At 33.8% G+C, this 15,937-nt stretch overlaps 1 protein-coding gene across 8 annotated transcripts in view; it reads right to left on the bottom strand.

Annotated features, from left to right (window-relative positions):
- Window positions 1-15,937, bottom strand: part of RALYL (RALY RNA binding protein like) — a 654,354-nt gene that overhangs the window by 34,730 nt on the left and 603,687 nt on the right. For 4 of the 8 annotated variants that reach the window (XM_079143835.1, XM_079143832.1, XM_079143833.1 and 1 more), the window contains 2 exons: window positions 13,871-13,984; window positions 83-1,069 (listed from right to left, as the gene is read on the bottom strand). In XM_079143835.1, coding sequence (XP_078999961.1) covers window positions 858-1,069; window positions 13,871-13,984 — 326 coding nt within the window. In that variant the 3' untranslated portion in view covers window positions 83-857. Of the gene's footprint in view, window positions 1-75; window positions 1,070-13,870; window positions 13,985-15,937 lie in introns of those variants that run through there. The other 4 variants (XM_079143831.1, XM_079143830.1, XM_079143834.1 and 1 more) reach the window with 4 other exon arrangements.

The raw sequence follows: 15,937 nt of genomic DNA, 5'->3' as shown, positions 1-15,937 counted from the left end.
TGACAAAATTACTTAAGTAACATAGGTATTAAAACAAATTGGAATCTGTTAGTACCTGGGGTAAACTAAGTTTTATATCATCAGTCTACAGGTATTTGAGATTTAAACACACACACACACACACACACACACACACACACACACAACACACACACACAGTTGCCTGTGTACTGTTTTTGTTAGTCAGGTCTTTTGATATAGTATATTGAATTTCAAGGTTGGTAAAATGTGAGAAATAACAGACTAGTCAGCATATATTTACCAAGTCCCTTGTGTGTTTATCCAGGAAATGATTACTTGAAATGAGCAGTAAGTATAGTGATTACAACATTGAGAGGGAAAAAAAAGTAAAACACCAAGTCTTAGCTAAATTCCCAGATCATAATGACAGATTCTTCAGCAGCACAGACACTAGAAATGATGAGCTCAGCACACACTAAGGGGGACATCTTAGTGAAAAGACTATACAAAGTACTGTTGGCCACACAACTAGTATAGACAATTGTCATCCATGGGTGACACTATTAAAGGAGGAGTCATGTATCTTCCAGTAAATAGTCTTTTGTCCATATTATATCCATGCACAGTTAATTTCTAATTGTACAAATGCGAGATACCTTTCATAATTGAGCATTTGGGAATAAAGGTCTTTCGTTTGAAACTTTAGATGCACCTAAGCTAATATGTAATATTTTTGTTATTCATTCATTTTACACCCTCATATTTTAAGTCGAGCACTTGTTATGTGCAAGGCACTACACTGATGTTCCCTTAAATATATACATAAAAGACAAAATAAACCCCCAATGATTTAATTTTCATTTTAGAATGAATGTGTTGCTAACATGCTGGTGCTATTACCCAGTGGATGTGTTCACCAAATGTTTAGTTCCTACCAGCTCATGACCCCCATCTTCATCGAAGTCCTCCTCTATCCCATCAGTCATCTCTTCTCCATCCGCATCTTGCCCTCCTTCAGCAGGCTCCTCTGTAGAGTGATCTGCATTCTCTGACACACATTCGTCTTGGATCAGCTCTATACTCTCTTCCAACTGCTTCTTCTGAGCTTCTAGGGGGAAAAAAGCAAATGACTACTACTTTGACTTGCTTATTATGAGTCATTTGGATAAACCATGAAAAACAGTCCACAAAAGGGTAGACTCTGTATACTGTTAAGGCATGTAGAAGATTAGGTAATATCATGTTTTCATTTGAATTTATTCAAACATGTAAATTATATACATATGTCTATGAGGGTTTGCATGTTAGCATATTAATTATTTAATGGAATTAGCAAAAATTAGGGACTTCAGATGGTAGCAGTATATTAATAAAATTTACACAAAAAGATGGCTCTTTCTTATTCCTTTATTTTATAGGTAGTCCTTTCTAAGAGGGATATTCTCTCTGAAAGGAAAACAGAACAAAAACAAAAGGCAAAAATCATGTATAAGATAATTGTTCACTCAAGGAAGGAGGATAGAAAAATCTCATTGATAAGTTCAAACCTAAGTGGGGAGTGGGGTGTACAAAAAGAGAGCCTTACTGAGAATAAAAGTACAAAAAAATCATTATGTTTCCTTTCAGATGACATATTTATGTGAACAATCCTCTGAAATTTTAAAGTCTAAATGATGTTGGCAGATGTAATTAACTGCAATGGTGAAGAGCATAAATCCTGTTGTCAGACAAGTGGGTTCCAAGTCCAGCTTCACCATTTAATGAGTTTATGATGCACGTTTCTGTGCACAGCAGAAACGATTCACCCTTCTTGATCCTGTTTTCTCTTTCCTTACAATTAGGACGAATGCTTCTCAGACTTTCAGGGTTTGTAGCAGTAATTCAAAATGTTAGTACAGTGACTTGCCAATAATAAGTGCTCGACAAGTGAAGACACACACTTCATTTATAGGATTCCCTCTAGTTGCCAGGATCTGTGCACTGCACTTACTGAAGCCCACCCGATGGAAATCATGCTGACAGTGCAACAATTATTTCCCCTGGTGGTTGTTTTTTATTTCCTCTGAATGTATCAGGATGCACTGGATAGTGAATAAATGAGATCATATTATACTTCTCCTTCTCTAACTTTTTCCCATGTGTTTACAACTATTGTAAAAGTTGGGTTGCTTTATTAATTTTTATTATTTTTATTTTACCAGAATATCATTCCATCATTTGGTTTGAATTTTAAAAGACGCTACATTTTGAGCTTATTTGTTGATATTTTATGGCAATAAAGATAATTTATAGAGCCAAAAGAGTCTGGACTATTCATTCATCATTTTTTTCATAATGCAAGTTAGAAGAAGAATAAACAGTGGTATATAAATTTTGACTCAGCATGAAACTCCAGATATGACTAATATGTAAGTCAAAAAACACTGAAAAAAATATAATATACAAATAAGCAGGTATCCTTTCCTGTAAGTTGTTTAAATTAGTAATAATAATTATTTCTATAAATAAATGTGTATCTATGCATTCTTATATTTTAGTGCCCCAAATAATATAGTTTGTTGAAACTAAGGTAGTAGCATAGGGTATTTCCTGATCCTACTATTATAGGACAGGATTTCATTGCTAGCTCAGTTACCAGTGGAACTATGGACTTTGGGTTTGAGACTATATTTTGGCCTTTTGATCAGGTGATTAAGCACATTGAGTCACTCTTTTCTCATCTATACTAAAGTATTTATAAAAACACCTACCTCTGGGGTTTGCTGTGAGAATGAATAAAGCTTATATTTTAGAAATATTTTGCAAACCAAGCAGGACTGCATAAAGGTGTACTATTATTACATACAAAAAGGAGACAGTGTGTTCTTCATTGTGAATGTGTAGAAGTCACAACAATAGTAACAATGGTGAACACAGAACAAAAGGCCTGGTCACATCAGGGAATGGCAGTGGGAAAATTTGTGGAGATGAAGCTGTTTCAGAGAGGAAAAGAGCTGGTAGATTTAACAAAGGCTAAAAATAATTAAAGGGGAGTCTTAAAATGATTGTTATGGTTTGGCTATGAGGTTTTCCCTGAGAAGCTCATGTGTTAATGCAGAAACATTCAGAGATAAAATGATTAGTTTTTGAGAACTGTAATCTTATTAGTATATTAATCTATTTGATGGATTAATTTGAAAGGATTCTGAGGTGGGCTACTGTAGGCAGGTAGGGCATGGCTAGAGGAGGTAGGTAACTGGGGGTGTGACCTTGGACTATATCTTGTCCCTAGCTTCTCCTCTGCCACCCTGGCTGCCATGAACTGAGAAGCTTCTGTCAGTCACATCCTTCTGCCATGATTTATTGCCTCACCTCAGGCTCAAAGCAATGGAGTCAGCCAAATTGGACTGAACCTCTGAAATCATGAGCTCCAAATAAACTTTTCCTCCTTTAATATGTTCTTATTGGATATTTTTGGTCACAATGACAAAAATCTGACTAACAATGACCAAAACCTGGGCTTTTTTGATTTACTCTTAAAAGTATTTACTTCACATACAAAGATACAAACTATATATTCATGGATGTTTTCCTACCAGTTTATTAGCTTCATATTTCTCCTTATAACAACATAACTAGTATAGTGAGTAGGCAAATTCTGCTTTTAAACCTATACTTTTTAATTTTCATGTATGTGTACAAGTGTACTAATTGAAATAAGTATAGTAGCATAAATTCTTCCCTTTTCTTTGATGTCTTTGTAACTTTTAGTACAGATTCCTATAAAGTGGCTGTTACAAAACATAACCAAGAATTTTTTTTCTAAATCTAGAAAATTATCATTCATATTAAGTAGGGAAATAGTGAGTTAAAAAAATTGGTTAATATAGAGAAGATGACCCAGGTATCCAGACTTAAAAGGAAGGGAAATTAGGAAAGAGATACAGACCAAACCCCCCTCAATTAAAATCCTACTGAAAATTGGTAGGTGTTATTCAATTCCCTTCCATGTGTCATTGCTTTCTATGATTCCAGACCTTTAAATTAGGTTAACCCACCCACACACCTATGACCAGTATCCACTGATGAAAAGCTCTGTTGGACTGACTACCTTGAGCACTAAAAAAGCTTTAAATTTTCTGACATTAATTACACCTCCTGGTCTATTCTCTTGCCTCTACTATTACTGATCTTCTGGATGAAAAAAGGATCTGGCTACTCTGGGTTTGACTCTCCACTCTTTCTGCTAGCAGTATTTTTTGTGCTTGTCATTTGATCTTCTTTATACTTTAGCTCACTATGCTGCTGTTCAAAATGTCCCAGCTATCAAGACCTCATGTTAGTTATCTTAAAAAAGAGAGAGGGATGGAGGCTTGGGATTGGACAATTGTCTATGTGGTAAAAAGTGTCCTGAATTTTGTAATTTTCCTGAAGTCAAACTTTCTCAACATAGGCCACTGTTTATCATTTCCTTATGACACCTACATGTCTTGTTTAAGATTGATGTTTATTAGAAATTCCTTTGATGTGGCATACCCAATTCTTCTCTAATGATTTCAGAAATATTTTTAATGTTGAAAAATAAAATTCCTTTTTTTCTCTAGTGAAATCTCTGGCCAAGAAAGCATAAAAGATTTTCAAAGAACGCATATAAAATCAGACTTTAAAGAGGCATAGTCCTCATTTGGCTCCATGCATCAACTTGTTTCAGTTATCTTTGGAATTCAAGCTGATTTTTCTATCGTCCTAGCTGAATGTAATTCCTCCTCCTTTGATCAACCAAAGCCTTGATCAAATGCTGTCTTACAGGTGGTTCTATTGTTGTTTCACCATTTTCTTATTAGCGTTTAAGCTCTAATAAGAGTAATATTGCTTATTTAATTTATACTGTATAACATTCTTTTTACCTGCAAATTTGACATATTCCCTCACAAGGTCATAGCCACGCTCAAAGGGTATAATACAGATGCCCATCTTTTGCAAATAGAAGAGCAATACAGTTCAGTTATCCAGAAACATTTTTTTTTCAAGTTTTAAATGCCTTCTTTATGAGAGTAAGATTTTTCCTTTTTGTTCCTTTTTTCTTTTTTAAATTTTTTTACAGACTGCATTTTGATGTGATCTGAACTCCTCACTGAATACTTTATACATAGAAGAGATAACAAAAGGTATTAGAAAGCATTTAGGAAAAGGATCCATACTTCTGCTAATTACTGGTCCTATTAACTGCAGTTTTCTTCTATAAAATCAGAACATAAAAATCACCTTTCCTCTGGAGAGTTGCCATACTCCAGGATGAGGGAAAAGATGTGAATGTGCTTTTAAAACTGTAAAGACCATGCAAGCATATTATAATGAAAGGCTCAAAATAGTTCTTGTGTTGAATCTATGTTGATTACTCAATAGATATGGACAAATTATCCACATCAAAATCACTCATCACTACTGATCTTTAAGGATACATTACAAAGATAATTTTAGCTTTTGGCTTTGACATGACCTCTTTATGTCTATGCTTAGACAGTCATAATGAATTAAGTTGCTCTCTATTTTTTTGTATTCACATACAGCATGCATGTAATTCTTTTGATAGAATAATTCAAAGGCAGTGGTCTGTTAATACTTTTCAATGCAAAAAATCCTGTAAGTTATCCTTTTTCATTTGTTCATTAACTTGAAAGCTAAATACTTGGAAGACATTATCTGGGTGGAAGGGAAAAGAAAGCTTTAATTATAATGGCAATCGTTTCTGGTAATTGTTTCCATAGGAGTTTAACAGAAATACAATCAGTCTGTATTTTAGTAATACGTAGTCAAATAGGCTGTCATCACCTCACTGGGAAATGTCATAATCACAAAACAATGATGGGTTCCATGAATAAAATCACACATGAAAGCACATGTTTATTAAACTGTTGTTTATAGTTTAACAAGAAATTTTGATCCAATAATTATATTGCTGAAATTGAAACAAAGCAGTTTGTTCTATTTTTTATGAATAATTATCTAATTTTACTTCTCTTTGAAATGAATAATACTGCTTATTTAATTTACACTGTATTGCATTCTTTTCATCTGCATAATCCTACTTATTTTTACTTGTTATTGTGGGAATGTGTGACTATAAGTGTGCTTGTGTTTGTGTGTGTGTATGTGTATTTGTATCTGCTACTAGAGCTTCTTTGGGAGCAGAAATATTTTTATTCATCTTTGTATCCCCAAAGCCCTGAGCCTTATGCACAAATTAAACATTTGCTGAATTTATTCATGAATTGTGTGAAATCAAATAATGAAAATAAATGTCAAAAAATTTTCCATAAAGCCAAAATATCAATTGAATTTGGCACCATGCTAACAAAAGTACAATCTAAAGAGAAGCTGAGAGAAACCTGCCAGATGTATTCTGTAAGAAAATCCCATGAAGTCAAAGTGAAATGTGAAGTCTGAGATTTTCCTACAGGAAAATTGTTCATGATTATATTGACAAGTCTTCATGAGAAAAATAAAATGTGAAGTCCTCAAGTGCTTTGGGGAGAAGGGCTGCTTTTGAATGGTGGTATCTTCTGGGGTCTCTGTTGGCTTCTTTAAGTCAAAGTGATGGATGGCCATAGCATTTATTTTGTGAGTAGAGATGAGAGTTAATATTGGATTTATTTATTTTTTTAAAGAGTGGATTAAGGGTTGGGGTTGTGGCTCAGTGGTAGAGCGCTTGTCTAGCATGTGTGAGGCACTGGGTTTGATCCTCAGCACTACATAAAAGTAAATAAAATAAAGGTCCATTGACAACTAAAAAATATTTTTCTTTAAAAAGGGAGTGAAACAAAATGTATCCTTTTCTTTTTCCAATGCTGGGGATTGAACCCAGGGTCTTATGCTTGCAAGGCTAGCACTCTACCAACTGTGCTATATCCTTCTTCATAACTTCAGGTTATGTAGAGGAAAATGAGAGGGAGGAGGGGGCGGGTATGAAAGATGGTGGAATGAGACAGACATCATTACCTTATGTACATGTATGATTACATGAATGCTATGAATCTACATTGTGCACAACCATAGAAACGGAAAGTTGTGCCCCATTTGTGTACAATGAATTGAACTGCAGTATGTAAAAATTAAAAAAAAAAAAAAAAAAAGAGTGGGTTAGGACCTAAAATGCTAGCAGTTTATACCTAATATATAACTCTAATAATGTATAAATATACAGTGGCTGCAAATTAGTGAATGTTTGTAAAGTGCAGACTGTGAAACATTTATCAACTTTAGTCCTTGCAACACAATATAGTGTATCTTATTTATCATTTTATATATGGGGAAACTGAGGCATAATTAAGCTCAGAAGGTATCCTTGGTCACATGATAATAGGTTCAAGAGTTGGAATTTTACCTTAAGAATTTCTGACTATTGTCTGGACTGCTTTCTAATATATCTCTAGAAAAAAAATGCCTTATTTGTCACATCAGGAGAATGCTTTGAATTTCTTCAATAACCATACAATCTTTAAGTTCAAGGATGAAGAAGTCTGTTTAGATAGGGGCACAGGTTTTAGCTAAACAATGACTATCAAAGGAAAAGAAGCGCAAATGACAGGTAGTTCTGTTTAAGGGAAAATGCCTAAGACTTTAAAAAGTCATGAAAGGAAAGAATTTGATACTAAATTTTAATCCTCATATTCAAATATTACTCCACACATCTCATTTCTACTTCAAAAGCTATACATGATTCAGAAAACAAGTTAGAATTGTTGGAATTTATGTTCAAGGCATTTTTATTAAATTGAGTTTGTTGCATAGTTATTATCATTAATATAACTCTGAAAATTGGTTGAGTTGGCAATTAAGTTTTTTGACATGCTGGCTTAATTGCTAGATAATTACTAGCTGAATTGTACTTAGCAGATGGTTGGAAATAATGTTGATATAAAAACAGTTCCATTATTTATTACAGCCAAGCTCGTATTCTGGAATCATTGTTTTTGAATATTAGTATGAACTGTATTTTTAAAATACTTTGTTATAATACCTGTATATAATATGGATTTAACTCAATGATTCTAATAAATTCCACTTAGAAATATACATTTTATTATAGATGGTGTTACTTTGGACAGTGTTACCAACAATCACATAAATGAATTTTAGAAAAATTACATAGGAGGAATGCTTTTAGATGAAAATATCAGTTACATAAGAACATTCTTGGAGCAAATAACCTCCAAGTTGTTCACATGAAGTATTCTGGATATTGAGGTGTCCACAAATTCAATACAGAATCATTTAAAAAATTACCAGGACACTGTGCTTATTTGAATCTTGCCACTTTGAGAGAGAGATTATTTTCCTATTTTATACATTTTATAAGGTCTTCCAAATTTCAGGCACTGGGTACACTGAAGTAAGTCTCTAGTGGGATGTGAACCTAGTTCTGTTTCCTTCTTGTCTGGAGCCTTTGATGTTTTAGTAATGTAAATCTACTTGCCATAAGGAAGATGAATTGGAGAGGAAACAAACTAGAAGTGGAGAGACCAGCTAAAAAGGCAATGCTCGGGGGAATGAAAATGTTCTAACTGATTTGTGGTGATAGCTGCACCACTCAGTAAAAATAACTGTCATTGAATTGTACTCTCGAAATGAGTAAATTTATTCTATGTGAAATATGACTCAATAAAGCTATTAAAAGTAATGTGAGTCCAACACAGCATGTGAGAGATGAGAAGCATATACGTACGGGCAGTAGCCTTGGACTGGAGAGAAGGGGTGGAGTAAAAAGATACCCCAGGTAAGATTTGGAAACACTGGCTACAGTTAAAATAGATGATGATGCTGAAGTTGGTAACTTGATTGACAGAATTTACGTAACAGAAATCTGACAGAGACAGGACACAGATCGAAGAGTATATTTAAATGGGAAAGCCAAGAGAAAGAGTTCAATTTCAAGGAGTGTAATTGAGTTAGTACCGAAATGACTTTAATGTTCCCCTCTGCTTGACTTAGGCAGGTTTCTTGCTGATCACAGGTCTTCTCAGAATATTTACTTTAGAAAATGTGCAATTGTAAGTTCTTTTTCTGCCCATTTGAGGTGTGTATGTTTTACAATCCATGAACATTTTCCTCAGGATCAAGGAGCCATCTCTTTGACATGCAATCATCAAGGAAAATAGGGCCTCACTCTCTCTAAAGAGGGCTGAGCCTTTGTTAAGAGCCAATTAACAAACACAATTTGCCTAATGCATATAGGACACCCCCTCCATGTCCTCCAGTAATTTTCCATCACCTCCTCTAACACTGGAAGTCCTCCTGTCTTTTATGGGTCAAATTCTAGCTCATCTTTTTTTTTTTTTTTTTTTTTTTTTTTTTTTTTTGCAAGTCTTGAATAAAATCTTCCTGGTTGTTTTCATTATCTGTACAGAGCAAAGTTGCCTTCACAGATGAGGGATAGGTACAGGAAGTTTTCCAGTCAGCAGTTGGGTAAGTTTTGATCCTAAAGATGACTCCATCCTCTGTTTTTCCCTTGAACTTAGCGTCTTTAAAAATATATAATTTTAGTAGTCAAGTATTTCTACAAGGATTGTTATGGAAAATAGCAGTCTGCTACCTGATCACCATTTCTAGCTCCTTAAAGACTTTTTACTCACTTGGCTGATGCTTTTAAAATAGGCCCTCATATTCTCAATGACATGGCTGCTTCTTGACCAGCTTCATACATTATCTGTTGACATAGTTTTAGGAAGCAATGGATTCAGGTCTTGGTCATACAATTGCCACTCACTTCTTATATCCCTAGAGAGTTATAATGTAGATCTGATTAGATCAATTTCCAGTTTTTGCATGATTTAAACTATGAAAATATGTTGCACAGCTGTTATTATAAAATGAATAGTTTTTCTTTCCTGAACAATAATTTATTTTATTTAGAATTAGAAACTGCTTAGGAATAAAAATCAGTTTCCTATTTCCTTATGTATTTATGTAAACTTACCCCTCCCTTAAACAATTTACTCTCCTACTGACTAGTTATTCCATCAACGTCCTTATCTTAAAAAGTTCTTCCAGAGCCTGTGTGCAATCCTGGTATGGATTTATTTCCTTCCAGGTCTTTTGCACAGCTTATCTTCTGGAAACTTCTTTACCTTCTTCTGCTGAGTCCCTTCAGCTCCCACATTTGTATTCCCTACTTTAGAAAAGTCATGATTCCCTCATTCTTAGTTTCCCGCCTTCTTTTGGTGAAGTGCATTTCCCAATACTTTTCACAGAAAGGGTGTATTAAAATAACTAACTAGGAGTCCATTAGGCTGAGACAGCTCCCATGCCTTTGGTTCCTATCTGTAAGTAAATGAAATCCAACTCAGAGAATGGACACAGTCGAGGAAAGCTAAAGCATAACTAGCAGGAACCATCAATCCCTCTAATGTTCATATTCTTTCCTTCTTATTGTCCATCTCTATTTTATTATTTAATTTTGTGGAACAGTTTCTCCAATTTCGCATTTCAATCCCTGTATTGACTTGTTTATTCATGTTATACTAATTTCTAAAGGCTCTTTAATCTGCCCTCTAAATCCTCAGTTTTATAGTTTTGTGTTCTTATTTCATGAACATAGTGTCTTCTCTTATTTCTCTCAGGATATTGATCAGTGGGTTTTCATTTATTGAAATTTTATTCTTCTGTACAACCTGTTTCCTCACTTATTTTTGGTATTGGTTTAAAAATATTTGTTATGTTTCTTCTATTTGGTAATCCCTGTTTACTCATACTAAAGCATTGCAGTTTTGTAAGACAGAAGGTTACTGTTTCTGTATGTGACCTGGTTGGCTGCTTCTCTGGGGGCTCCTGAATTGTTCCTGTTCCCAACTGAAGACTCTTCCAGTGTCCTGCCAGTGATCTGGCAGCTGAAGGGAAAATGCTTGGTATTTCTATAGTAATCATGTAAACTTTCACCTCTCCTCAAGTTTTCAGCTGCTCTCAGATTTGCTTGTTATCTACCTGCCCCAACAACCATTGGAAAAAAAAAATGATACTATGAAACTTGAATTGAGGACATGCTTTTTCTTTTTTTTCTTTCTCTCTCTCTCTCTCTTTTTTTTTTTTTTTTTTTTTTTTTTTTTTGGTATGGGGGATTGAACCCAGGGGCATTTAACCACTGAGCCGCATCCTCAGCTCCTTTTATTTTTTATTTTGAGACAGGATCTTGCTAAGTTGCTGAAGGCCTCGCTAGGTTGCCGAGGCTGGCTTTGAACTTTCAATCCTCCTTTGGTGTTTTATTTCTGTTTCTTCATCTCCCTCCTGCCCCTACATCTATGCTGGAAATTTTCATTATCAAATGATTAATAATCTATTGGTAGTAAGATATGCATAATTAGCTTTCAATAATTATTAAAACTAGCACCCCCTTAAATATATAAGGATGATTTTAACACATTTCCCTCCACTTTCTGTAATGTACTTTTAACCCTTTCTATACAACCCTAATTTCTTTCTAGAAAGAAAACATAGAAAATGATGATCCTATTTTCATAAATATAGATACTATTCCAGAGACATTTACAAAGAGAATGAAGTTATAAATTAAATACATTCATTTTTGTCATAGCATGTTAAAATAAGAAAGACATAAACATAAAAGGACCAATTCTATCATCTTAAAAGTAACTGTCTTGATGACAGGGAAAATTTTAACATGTGCCAAAGTAAGATGACAGTTTTCACAAAGTAAAAACTGAGGTTTGAATTTTAGTGTTACATTTATAGATGATCTTCTAAGAAAATCTGTGGAAAGTATTATTCATTACAGGAAACTGGAAAGTATAATATGTTGGAATAAAGATCACATTTTTCTCTTTGAGGTGATTTATATTTAAATGAGTTCTCCATAATCCTTTAAACTGAAGTGCAAATTGGTTATCAAAGTCTTTTGCTGTAAGGGTTGTTTTACATAATAATGAATTTCACAGAAGTTCCTCAAAGGGAAATATTGATTTAGGCAACATCACAGGATATTTCAGTTACAGGAACACTTTTGATTAGTGCCACAGAAAGCATATAAAAACTTTCCAAAATTTAAATTTCTTTACTAAGCAGTGTAGGCAGTGTATCATTTCTCAGTATAAAAATGTCTTCATTATAGAAATTTTTAGTATAAACAATTTTATCTATCATTTCTCATCTATATTAGCTTAGCCAATATTAGTGAACTCTATCACATGCTACAGAAGTGGCTTGTATTTTTGTAAAAATGAACTGTTTGAAAGTTCAGGTAAAATATTTGAAATTGTTGGAATGAGAAAAGTTTCAGGCTATTTTAGATTTTGAAATGTTTACACAGACTTTTACTGGTTGAAAAGTCCCTAATTGTAAATTCTGAAATCTGAAATGTTCCAAATTTTAAAACTTTTAAAGCATCAAATCAATGATCAAAAAGTTTCAAATTTCAGAACATTTTTTTGGATTTATATCAGATTTTCAAATTAGGGATGCTCAACTTAGAGTAGTAAATATTAATTTCCCTGCTTATGTGTGTTTGCTACTAATCCTCGATAACTCCAGTTATTAGGTCTATAGTTCTGGTTGGTGACTGTGCTATATAGTTCACATATGCTATTTAATTCATTTCTCACAAAGAAGAAAAAAAGAAGTTCAGGATATGGTGGGTGAGAATTTGAATTTTTATTTCTTGTATCCACTATACCATTTCTATGACTTCTGACTTCTTTTCATTCTCAAACCCTGTAAGGTTCACCACCAGAAGAAAGCTCTGATCCTCACCCCTGTCATAAGTCAACAACAGGCCAACTCTTGTTTCCTCCAGTTCAAGGGCCAGAAGTCTGTCAGTTCTCTTCATCTAGATGCTACCTAATACATTTTAGAGAAATGGTGGTCCCAGGCCCTGGGGAAAAATCTGAGATTAAGGTAGAAATTGGAAGGGCACTACATTTGGTCACCAGACCTGAATTTGAGACTCAGGTCTATCACTAGATATGTGACTATCGAAAAATTAATTGACCTCTCTGAGCGTTTGTTTTCTGTGAGATAAGCAGGTGGGATTTATTAATGGCTTTAAGAATTGCCTTGTTTATTGATTTTTTAAAAGAAGTGAAACTCTTTCAGCAAATTAGGACTTACATGGAATCCTAATAGATAAAAGCAACACAGGTAGAGTTATGCTGTTTGGAATAAGGGTTGGGTTTGGAGGAGGCATGAGTTTATCACCTCTTAACCCCCAAGGCATCTTTAAGGAGGCCTCTCTGAGATATCCAATGACTTATAGAACAAGATCATCAAGCCGTGGACTAGCTCTTAGTCATTCCTGTTTTCATAGTCTGTGATTATTCAAACATCTGTAACCACATGAAAAGAGCATTACAATTGTATAAGAATGTAGCTAGGATCAGGTCTGATAATTCAAAGGAGATAGGCTTTTAAGTTGCAAAGGACATGATCAAATAACTTGGCCTGTGGACGGCTAGCTGCAAGCTGTTGTAGTCCATGTTCCTGAAATTTGGCACTGAAGTTTCATGGGGTGGCAGCAATAGCAGGAGTTGGGATTTATAATGATTTTTGAAACCTTTTAAATTTTGCTCCAGTTAATTTATGGAAAAATGAATATTATTTTAGCCTGATAGCATTATTGATTTTTATTGCCTTAAAGTTTACTTGATATTGAAAAATAAGTTTTCAATTATAATTCAACTATTACTGAGAATGCCATCGAAATACTTTTACTTTTTCATATACATCTTGGAAAAATTAGCTCCTGTTCTCTGAAAGTAATGAAATCATATCCCACTGTTGCAGTTCTTGGCTTAAAGACTTTGTGTGTCTGTGTTAAACTTTTAGTAAACTTAGCTCTTGTCTCCCGGGGCCTGTAGTGTTTGTGATTGATGGTTTCGTTGGTTTAATTTCAACTTGTCTGTGGTCATGGATTCTCTTCACTTACCTGCCTCTGCCTTCTGCTGCTTCTCAATCTTCTCCAGGCGCCCTAGCAAGGAGTCAATTTTAGTTTTGATCTGGGTTAATTCTTTCTTGATTGTCTGTAACTCATCTGATTTCACTGGAAGGGGGAAAAGGAAAAGAAAATAACAGAACATCAAATGTGCCACAGCTCAATTAGATCACAACTCAAGGCTCCCTATGTTTCCTCAAGACTGTCAAATTGCACAGGACACTTTTCAATTTTATTAGTTCCTCTTTATCTCTAGTGTTCCTGGAATAATGGAAGACATGCCATTTATAAATGGGAATTCTCAGTGTCATGAGCAGTTGATCCTGAATCTTTGACTGAGGTTATACAAAGGAATAACAGGCTCCATAAATATTTTACAAAACAACTAAATAATGCCAAATTTAGTTTTGGTGAATAGTAGAATAAATCTGTAATGTAAGGTGGATTCGAACTAAGGAATGATTAAATCACAAGTATGTTAATACTACTTTGTTATTTTTTAACAATCTTACTTGGCATTACATTGTAATGTACATTTTTGCAGTCAATAATATTCTAAATGCAGCTCTCTGGGGATTGATTGAAACCAAGATAGAACATTAATCCTTTAAGGAAAATGTCATAGATGCTAGAGAACTCTTTAATTCTAACTTGCTTCTTCTCCTAATCTCTTAAAAATATCAGTCATTTAATGAGTTATGCATACCTGTGTTTAAGCCCTGGGGCTTGATGGAAAGAAAATCTACAGACGTTCCCATTGACATTTTCTATTGCATTAGTTCCTATTCTAGATTTTCAGTGTTTTGTCTAGCTTCAAAGACAGAGAATGGGGACTAACAGAAGATTGACAACTTCTCAATTGACCAAGTAAGGTTATTAAAAAATAGCAACACTCACTTACTGCCAACAATAGTAATAATTTTATAAAGAAAAAGACAATCTCATATTTAAAGAATATTTATTTTTATTAAATAATCCTTAATTATTAATTTATTAACATTATAATATAATTATATAAAATTGCATTGTCTGCACTTTGGTTTACTGAGAACCATGGGCAATTTCATCATCAGTCTACAGCAATCAGAGGTGGGAGATTTTAAACTTATCACTATTGTAGACAACGCCTGCCTCTGAGCTTTCATTTAGTGATTTACAATGATCTCAGCAAAGATATCACCCAGAAATTTCTAAAGAAATTAGTGTTTAGCTTGACTGTTGAGTCTTCAGGAATTTTTGAAAACCAAAACCAAAACGAAATGTAATCTACTTGAAAAAAAGGTTTGCCAATTAGGATATATGAAATAATATATGTGATCTATTATGTATCATGTGATTTAGTGTCAAAAGGAAGAACAAATGTTTTCCAATATAAAAATGGGCAAATGCTTTCTGTTTTAAAATCTGATTTTTTTTTTAAAAAAAGCAGTTATTCATTTATGATGCAAAGTAGTTTACAAAAGCAAAACTGCAAGAAATAAGAGCCCTTTGGAGTATTTCTTTTTATGAAGTACCAAACTGAAATGGAACACAGTTTAAAATAGAGAATCACTCTTTAAGTCAATTATTTCAAAGACATCAAAGTACCATTGTTGAATTGTAGCTAAATTTGAAAAACATCATCTATCACAATTGCAAATTGATCCTGTTTTGAAGAATGATACTCATTTCCTTTGATGGAAGTATATCGTATAGTTTTATTTAAACCTATCAAATTTAATAGAAAATATTTTATCTTATAACAGATTTCAGTTTAGGAAAATTGAAACTGTGGCTGGAAACTAAGAGAATAATTTCTTGGGAAATGGAGTCACTCCTCAGTCCAGGAACACAGTCAACTAATTTTAATTCATCCCTCTAGAAAAACACAAACTAATAAATCACCAATATTCCATTTTACAGAAACTAGAGAACAGTGAGAGATCTGGACTCACCTAGGAGGAACTCAAAAGTGCCCAGGAAGCCAAGATTTGGGTTTAGAATTGTGTCTAGTATTCTAGGAAGACTTTTCATGATCAGAGACATATTATCATAAAATTGTAGTCTAAGTAAGTAATGTTA

The sequence above is a fragment of the Sciurus vulgaris genome, assembly GCF_902686455.1.
Source record: "Sciurus vulgaris genome assembly, chromosome: 1".
NCBI lineage: Eukaryota > Metazoa > Chordata > Mammalia > Rodentia > Sciuridae > Sciurus > Sciurus vulgaris.
This window is presented reverse-complemented; position numbering and strand designations above follow the sequence as displayed.